Here is a 9,760-nt window from a genome sequence, read left to right as displayed (position 1 = left end):
ATCTACAATAAATAAAGCTTTTATTATTGTTAATTACAAATTACTTCCAAGTTGTTCAATTATTTCGATTTGTAATACAAGTACTGAAAATATTTTAAGTATGTACAGACGAATTTCGTTTAAAAAACAAAAGTCTAAATTACATATTTAAATCGGGTGGTAAATTATAGACCAAAAGACAAGGTCAAGGGTGCCCGCAATTAGTAGGCAGTGGCGTATTGGCCGAAAAACATTATAACACAATTAGATATACATAAAATTCGTGGGGGTTTTCTACCCCTTTAAAATGTAGCTCTACAATAAGTAACGACGGCCAGAGTTGCAACATTTACATAAACTCGCGTACCTACACAATGATATTATTCGAATTATTGCGAATACACGTTCACGCACACTTACAACAAGCCCTTATAACAGCTCACACGGGGGTAAAGAAAAATAATGGCTTTCGCCTCGAATAAAATAAACGGCACGCTCGAGTTCCGGCGCGAGCGCAATGGAGGGAAAGCGAGGAGCGGCACGGAACCTCCAGGACTGCGGCACGACCATTACGGCGCCGTCAGCGGTTGAGCACCCACGCGCGACACTGGCCTGCGATAAAATGCTGTTGGCACTGTTGGCGTACGCCGCGGCGGTGACGACGCTGGCGGCCGGCCAGCAAACCGGCGTCCGGGACGTGACGAAGGTGACCATCCGCGGCCAGGGCGACGTGTCGGGCGCCGTGGTGACGCTGCCCAAGATCGGGCAGCGCGCCTGGACTTACCTGGGCGTGCCGTACGCCCAGCCACCGCTGGGCGATCTGCGGTTCTCGCCGCCGGAAGCGGACAGGCTGCCCACGTGGACCGGCACCCGCAACGCGACCGCGCACATGCCGTCCTGCATCCAAGACTTACAATTGCTGCGCCAAAGCCACCGTCCCTTCGACGCGCTCATATCGAACCTGCAGATCCGCATGTCCGAAGACTGCCTCTATCTGAACATTTACAGACCCGAAGGTAAGACACGAGGAGCAATTGAGTCGGGTTTTACAAAACTGATGACTTAAGATACACAAGAACTCTATTTAGATATTAAAAAAAATGTGAGTTGCTTACAGTTTTAGATTACCAGTGGACGGTCATCGATGTGAAGTGTATACAAATGTAGTAATAGTAGAAAATTGCTAAAAATTTAAAATAAGAGTGTAAGCGAAAGTCGGTAGTTTTTTTCCTAAAAGCTTTATCAGGATGTCCATTCTTTTATGTCTCACACCTCAGTTTCCATTGCCTCCAATTTATTTTTGTTCTAGTCAGTGATGGTCCATGTTTTGCAACTGTATAAGTGCACCACACTCCACATCTAGACATTTGCCCTCGTTTTTTTTATCTATAGCTATTAGTAACTTGTCTAATTTCTACTGAAACTGGTAATAATTGGTGTGCACATTTCCGAAAATCTCTAGTAATCAAGTAAGTAACTTCAACCATATCGAATCATTTGTCACATTCTTTACATTGCATTTTACTAATCCTCTATTTTTTCTCTTTTCCTTATTTTGTCTTTTATGCTATCTAATAACTATAGTCTATAATACCCATGTACAAGTTTTGCATTCTGGCTTTCCGAACTTCCCTTGGCTATTTATACTCGTTAACTTACCTGAAAATCAAATCTGCATCATATCCAATACATTTAGTTATTAAATTGAGATCTTTATCAAAACGATTTTTTTACATAGAAATATTGACTAATCTAAAAAATCATACTATTGAATTCTGCCATTTTATGTGCTCGCCAGTTGCCCGCAGTGAATTTAATTATTATTTTGTCTTCTTCTCCATTTAAAACATTTAACCAATCGTTGAGGAAACCCATTGTTATGTCTGTGGAAATACTTTGATGCAAAGCTACCTTCTCGAAAGACAGCAGCCTGACGTTCGGTTGGATCTTGTAATTAGAAATTGTTAACTAGCTCGATGTTGTTCCTAACTGAAAAGTTTTTAAATTTCTTAAAATATGGAAAAAAAAACTAAATGTTTAGATAAATTAATAGTTTGAGCATTAATGTCACAATAATTCTTATACTGTTTCCTGACTTATGCATTTTTGGTAAGGAATATAGTTTAGGTAAATGAGGATTTGAAACTGACTTTTTGTCGATACTTATTGTGCAAGAAACACAACAGTTGTGTTAGTAATGTTTAACTTTAAATACTTATATTTTAACTATTTCCACTATCCCCAATACCAAATAGTAGCGAATGGGGGGCCGCGAATATTTTCTATCACCAGGGTCTAAATTTTGAAGTTATACCACTGTGGGCAATAATTATTGTCGTTTGTCCTTAAGCACACGGTCTTAAATCATTACTTCCGTTTTGACGTGTTACAAACTGCAACTACTTAACCGACCGTTACGGCATTATGGCAAATTTTCCGGTCGTTAGCGGACGTGCCGGACTAGGTTTTTTTTTTTAAGTATAAAATAATTATTCCGCCTCACGATATTCGGTACTTACAAACAAGTAGGTACCCAAGACTCTACACAGTATGACAAATGTATGTATTCTGTCAATTTTTTTTTCTTTTGGCAATCGCTTTTTTAAACTCCTCTCCGGTTCGTTTTGTATAGGTACGAATTTGCAGGTACAATTATACATTCATATTATTGTTGTTATTACACGGCGTACTTACTTAATAATCGTCGGTCGAGATTGTCGTGACTTCACAGGGTACATAATATACACTATATTATAATACGGTCGGAAAACTCAGGCTGGTAATCACGCGATCCCTGGACGGTTTTGGCTAATGCATATAATTAAAGGCAACGCCGACGGTTGAAAACCAAAAGAAATAACTACAAAATAACGTCTTTCGGATCGAAATCGCGCGGATCCGATTATATGTGTATATTGTATTCTAAAAAGGTGTATTGCAATAAACGCCAAGCAGTGCTGCTTGTGTTCAATTTTCGATAAGATCTCGAGAAAATCTATTATGTTAATGGATAACGCACCGCGTAGCTAATAGGCACGGATTTACATTATTCCACGATTATTATTGTTTTGATTATAAAAAAAAACCTAGAAATAGACTTGGCTTTCTTAAGAAAAATTTTTAAAAAAAGTTTGCCTACAAGTTTTTCAAAACCAGCTAGAAGACATTTTAAAAACACAGTGGCCACACTGTATTACAATTTACATGGTATGTAAAACTGCTATTGAAATTTAAATAAAGATTATTACTAACTCAAACTGTGACGGAAAAATCTTGGTTGGTTTTTTTAATCGCCCATCTGAAGAAATTGGTTGTTGTTAGTGAACGTTTTCAAAGAATTTCTTTTAGCTGGTTTTGGATCTAGACGCTCTCGTGCTATAGCTCCATTCTAGATGTACTTTCGGTGAAATTTTAGATCATTTATTTATTTTTAATAGTTGGGCCGGTTTTTTCCAACAATATAAAAATGAAAATCTATTTAAGAAGTTTGTAAAACATTTTAACGATCCGGTCTGTGCGAAGTTGGTCGTAGACTTGGGATGGTAACCAAACGATGGTTGTTTACTTTGGTCGGGCTTACAGAATGTACAGCCTACTCGGCTCAGAAAGGAACAAGAACAATTGACTAAAAAACGAAATCACGCAAGAAAAAAGGCTCGACCAGCTCTATAGATATTATGTAGTTATATATATTAAGATAAGGTATCCGTGGAACACGCACAGGAAAATTATCGAGAATTGTATAATAAAAAAAAAAAAAAAGACAAGGCGGAAACACGAAATGCGTTATTAGGAAGACGAGGGTTAATCCCTCTACAATAGGATGGCTGGAGTGAAGGCAAAGCTATAAAAAAAAAAAAAACATAGTACATACACTTGTCAATGTGTAAAGTTTGAAGGAAAATCGGATTCTAGCTCTAGAATAAAATATAAAAAATAAAATAAAACTAGATTTTAAGTTTGGTCGATAATATATGGAAATTCGAAAATCCACAATTTAGACGAACAAAGAAAGAAAAAAAAAAGATTGCAAGGCTACAAAGAAAAACTCACTTCTAGAGTTACATTATTTTGTTTTAATGTATTCTCAGCAATTTCCGTTTTCAAGTTCACGAGCATTTAATTTGTACTTAGTGTGTGGCCCCTTTGACGTTAAGCAATAATGGCGGTAGAGATGCAATTTTGCGATAAAGTCCAAGGTTAGGTTCGGCACAACTTAAAATAATGTATTCAAAATAGATTTATGTAAGCACTCCTAGTAGGTACTTATACACTTAGAATATATTAGTGCGAACCATAATTTTGGTAATAAATATGATTGTATACAGTTACATTATGCGCATAATACAACCGCTGAAATTGTATTTAGGATAACAAATATCTAATCAAATAAAACTACTATTTTTATTTTGTAACTTGACGGTTTGTAAAAAACAAAAAAAACAATGTAATGACTTTTAGTATGGTAGTCTCAGTTTTGGAAAAAATAAGCTTATTATTTACTTTTGGTAAAATCTTTTATGTATTTGTTATTCTCATATTTGACTCTTTATAAAGTTTACATACTTTAATGTTAATAAAGAAATTACAAATAAAAAATGGCAATTTTTTACAAGATAAATTTTGGAATCAACATTTAACCGTAATTTTAACTACAGTTTATGTTTTGAAACAACTTAACTAAAACATTAATAAATGAAAATTAAGTAAAAAAAAAATCTTATCAATTTAGGTAGAATCGTTAGTAGACAGTCTTTATTGCTAAACAAATTGAAGGCAAAGATGAGCTAGTAACCGCTTGTGCATTATCCAGCAGTGATTTTTGGCAAACCAAACCTAACCGTCATCATTTTGCTACCAACAAAATTTTCAATATAGTGCCTTGGGTAACGGATTAGTATTTTATTTTTATTTTTTGTTTGTATCAAATATCACTATGCTTTAAGTAAAAACATAATAAAGAAACAGAAAAATATAAATTGTAACTTTCATGTCGCTTTACATGATCCAGTTGTGTTGTAATATTATTGTATTATTTTGTAGGCATTATTATTGGGTTCGTGTCATTTCGGATAGCAACCCTGTCCCGGAAGAGTAGTTGTTTAAATATAATCAAAATAATAATAACTCGACATTTTCGACGAGACTCATCACTTTTATGGTGTGTCCATGGTGACGTTTGTCGTGGGAGAAACCGAGTGGTCTCTCGAAAAACCCACAAGGGTCGTTGTACTCCGGTTAATTGCTTTTCGACACGGCATTATAACATTATATTATATGAACGACTGCATAAAACCAAACTGGCAGAGTCGTCGTGATTAAAAGCTTTCAACCGAGTTATAATATGTAAATAAATTAAAAAAAAAAAAAAGAATTGACGATGACAACGCGATAGGTTTTTTTTATAAATACATTACTATTGATGTTCATTTATTTATTTTTTTGAAAATGTTATCAAAAATATGCATAAGTGAAACTAAGCCGAACGGCCATAGCTCTCCAAGTCTCACAAACCCTTCACATTGCAATTGTATCTTTAAAGGTACAAATATTTTATGCATAGCTTTCCACGGCCGGCCTAAAAAGTAGTATATTTACCAAATTAAAAGCTCACAAACTTTAAACGTCTCTGGAACTATAAGTCGTTTAATGGTTTAATGGGGGAGACTTTAGTGGGTTCAACTCATTAGAAATGCATTGACTTCAGTATAATGTTTTGAGACCAAGGTTCGTTTCGTTTCATAAGATTGTATCTAGGAATATTTTTTATCGAGTTTTAATTATTTAACGCTCGTTTAAAATGTACACGAAACACAGCTTTTTTTTTTTTACCTCACTCCGTGACCGAGGTCAAGTAATTAAAAAGTCAAGAAAAGTGCATGTCACGTTGCATAAGAAAAAAAACAGATATTATAAATAATTATGTATAAAGTATTGTAAGTGGTTCTACCATTTTTTTTTAAAGTTATTATACTTTAACCGACCGTTGAAAATAGTAATATAATCGCTATTTTGTAACAAAGAAAATGTATTAACTAAAAAAAAAAAATACAAATAAAGAACCGAATCAAAACGAGAAATCTCATTTAACTTCTAAAATTTTTTAAAAAAAAAAAAGTAACTTACTCTTTTATCAATTTTGTATATTACACAACTAAAAATTTTCGGTTTTATTAATTGTATTTATTCTTGAACTTAAATAATTATAACTTTTGTTTTTAAAGTCCCACCAAACAAGTTATTTGGCCACAGATTTTGGATTTGAGGCTTGAATATTGAGTTATGGCTATGCAACTATAATTGATGAGAATCGTTGCCTATCTTTTGCGCCGTCAATGATTTCATCTGGTGATCATTTTCAGTCAAAATTAATTTAATGACACGCATTTCGGGTAAAAGCCAAACTTAAAAGTTAAAGTATAAAAAAAAAAAGGGAAAAAGTCAGTCACAAACACTTCAGATAATGAATATATCAACTGCTATGTCAATTTGGTATTTTATACGTTATTTATGATATTTAAGGATTTCCTTTGGAAATGCTCAACATTCGCTCTAGTGTCAAACTACTAAATATAAATTTACTTGACCGTGTACCTAATACATTGTTAATCGTTTAGATCCTGTACCAGATGAAAAATTTCCGGTCATGGTTTGGTTTCATCCAGGAGATTTCCATTCGGGGACGCCCATGTTGTGGGACGGTTCAGTTTTGGCAGCCAAGCAAAAGGTAAGCAAGGTCAAATTAAGTATAGATTCTGTCGTATCTATTTATTTATCGTTGGTAACAATAGATCATGTTTACCGTTCAGACCATTTCTGGCGTCTAAAAAAAGTATCGCTGATTCCATTTTATTTTCGATACAGTGTAGATGGAAAAGAGTCGATTGCGGGGGAGTATAATTTTTTATGTTTTAAAAATATGTTTTTGATATTTGATGGTAATTTTTTTATACAAACATTTTTGTTGATAAATTATGTTCTGAAAATTTGTTTTTTAGTAATCATATTTCTTAGAAGGGAGAAAAAGGATCACGATATGTATTTGTAGATGAACTTGACATTTTTATAGTATAAAAAACTATCAGTTGATATAAAAATTAAAAAAATGTTTTCAGGTCGTTGTGGTGACAACAGCCTACCGGTTGAACATATTGGGCTTTTACACGGACAACTCTTCCGAAGCTCCGGGAAACTGGGGCTTGTTGGACCAGTTGGCTGCACTGGACTGGGTAGAGAAGCACATCGACAGCTTCGGTGGATCGCCACTGAACATAACGATATTCGGTCAAGGGGCGGGGGCGATCAGCGTCGGTCTGCACGCGGTGTCGCCACTGTCTCGGGACAAGTTCAACCGGGCCATCAGCATGGGCGGTAACGCTCTGCAGCGCACGGCCATCGCCAGTCTGGACACCGAGACGGTGCTGGAAATGCTGGTCGACAAGTACAACTGTTTCCGGAACACGTTGACCGGTTGCCTGAAGAACGTGGACGCCGAGGAACTGGTCAAGGAGGGCGGCTCGCTGGGCTACTGGGGGCCAGTGGTGGACGCCAGCGCGCTCAACAACCAGTCACGCGAGCCGTTCCTGCCGGACGAACCGGCCGCGCTCATGGCCGCGGACATGCTCAACCCGGCGGCGCACATGATCGGCTACAACGACATGGAGGACGCATACGAGCTGTACGACAAAATGGACAAAGCTGACAAAGCGGACAAATTGGACACCGTCGACAAAGTGGACACAGCGGGCGTCAGTCGTGACCGGTTCGAGGACCTGATCCGGCAAGTGGTGGACGGAGAACAGCTGGCAGACGCCGGCGACGAGAACTGTACGCTGAATGAAGACTTTGTGGTGGACACGTTGATGTTCCGGTACGGCGATCAGGCGAACGAGCCGCACTCGTTGCGCCGCAACTACGTCAAGCTGTCGACCAACAAGAACTACGGGTCGACCGCCTACCGGATGGCCACGCACACGTCCAAGAGGAACGCCACGTACATGTATCGGTTCGGGTACAAGTTGCGCACGACCCGCGGCGTCACCGTGCCCGATTGGGTAGACGCGGCGCACATGATGGAACTACCGTTCGTGTGGGGCATGCCGTTCTGGACGGGTCTGTCCAACGTGGACTGGTCGGCGGCCGACCGGCGCATGTCCGAGAGGATGATGAACATGTGGACCGAATTCGCGCGGTCGGCCAGTCCTACGCAAAAAGGGTTGGCCGTCAAGTGGGACGAGTTCCGGGTGCAGAAACCGCGGTTGATGGTGCTCGACAAGAACCCGAACCTGTCTCAACCGGACCAGGAATTCGAGTTCTGGGCCGGTTACTACCCGAAAGTGTTGGACGTGGCCTGGCAGTGTTGCGAAAATTACACCACCGACTCAACGACCGTGGCCCATCCGATGGCCACGTCGCTGGCGTTGACTGCGCTGCTGGTGTGTGCGTGGCCATTGGTGTGGCACAAGTTACTCTAAGTCGACTTCGCCCAAGTCCTACCATCAAGTTAACCTCATCAAGTTATTTGAAGGGGTGGGAAGTCACCGATTGATAAGTTTAAAAGCATTAGGTGTATAATATTATCTAAGCCATTCCATGTGAAATCAACAGAAAAAATGTTCAGTTGTTCAAAAGATTATTCATACTATGAGATTAAATTATAAGAGTTTAGAGACCGTCGCAGTTAATATAAAAAATTAATAATATAAATAATAAAAAAAACAGCTAATATAAAAAAAAATCCATCCGTTAACAACAGTTTAGACTTTAAAACGCTCAAATAAGCGAGATCTAAAGACAGAATAAGAAAAGAAGTTTACTAAGCTTCGCCATCGAAACAAAAAAACATAATAGTAATCTTTTTAGTTTTGCAAGTAAATAAAAATAATTTGTTTACAACAATAACATAACGCTTGCGCAACACACATAATTGCACTTCAGAGAGTAAATTACATTTCCCCGTGCAAACATACCTATTTTTTATTTTCTTGTTTGACTGCAACTGGATTATGTTGGAAACTAGTAAAATTGAAAAAAAAAAACAATTACCAGTTTAATGCATTGGAAAGCAACACATAATATGTACAAAACATATATTGTCTTGTATTAATTTATTAAATTTTGTTAACGTTGTTGGTTTTTAGTATTTAGTATATTTTTAGTATTATTTGTAAACCGCAATCGACCTCACAACGGCCATAGTTAATTTATTGTAATATTTTTAAATAAATAAATCCTATTTACTTAGTCTATGGCTCTGTTATTATTTTAGTCAGCAAATGTAAAAGTCCATACCTAAAGGCTTTTATTTGATAAGAAAATCATTACATGTTGAACTTAATTTTTCATTTTTGTAAGTTGAATTTTTGTATGTTCAACATTTTTGACATACATAGTTTATATAACTTTATTAAAAGGCACGTGAGACCCGATTGGATTTTTTGCAATTGTAAAAAAATAAATTATGATATAAAAAATTAACATAATAGTAATAATATGTTTATTGGATTGGTTTTGCGACATGTCTTTAATTTTTCTTTATATTGATTACAATGTAGAATGTAGATTATATTATTATATTTATATATTTAAATTATTTATTATTATACAGAAACAAATATTGTTACAAAATATAAAACTAAAATGTTTAAAATAATATAAATTATTTCGAAAAGTTTATTGGTTCTTATTGTTACAGTGTTCTTAAAGACCAAGATTTCTTAAAATGTATTAAACCCACCCATTCTCAAGAAAGAAGTTATTAAATATTTATATAAATATATTG

The 9,760-nt window shown here is 36.5% G+C and overlaps 1 protein-coding gene across 1 annotated transcript; it reads left to right on the top strand.

Annotated features, from left to right (window-relative positions):
* The first annotated feature begins 496 nt into the window (after nt 1-496).
* LOC126836990 (fatty acyl-CoA hydrolase precursor, medium chain) lies at nt 497-8,974 on the top strand. The gene is made up of 3 exons (XM_050570715.1): nt 497-995; nt 6,597-6,706; nt 7,095-8,974. The coding sequence occupies exons 1-3, from the start codon at nt 497-499 to the stop codon at nt 8,451-8,453; spliced, it is 1,968 nt and encodes a 655-aa protein (XP_050426672.1). The 3' UTR covers nt 8,454-8,974.
* The last annotated feature ends 786 nt before the right edge of the window (nt 8,975-9,760 follow it).

This window comes from Adelges cooleyi, unplaced genomic scaffold (assembly GCF_023614345.1).
Source record: "Adelges cooleyi isolate 19-005CV unplaced genomic scaffold, UGA_ACOO_1.1 ACOO_flye_CR_arks_rails_tigmint_CR_PRNA_247, whole genome shotgun sequence".
Lineage (NCBI taxonomy): Eukaryota > Metazoa > Arthropoda > Insecta > Hemiptera > Adelgidae > Adelges > Adelges cooleyi.
This window is presented reverse-complemented; position numbering and strand designations above follow the sequence as displayed.

Bases quoted from the DNA above. Each gene is read 5' to 3' on its own strand.
- LOC126836990 (XM_050570715.1), top strand. From the start codon at position 497: ATGGAGGGAAAGCGAGGAGCGGCACGGAACCTCCAGGACTGCGGCACG. The intron at 996-6,596 runs GTAAGACACGAG...TTAATCGTTTAG, and splicing joins GAACATTTACAGACCCGAAG to ATCCTGTACCAGATGAAAAA. The intron at 6,707-7,094 runs GTAAGCAAGGTC...AAATGTTTTCAG, and splicing joins TTTTGGCAGCCAAGCAAAAG to GTCGTTGTGGTGACAACAGC.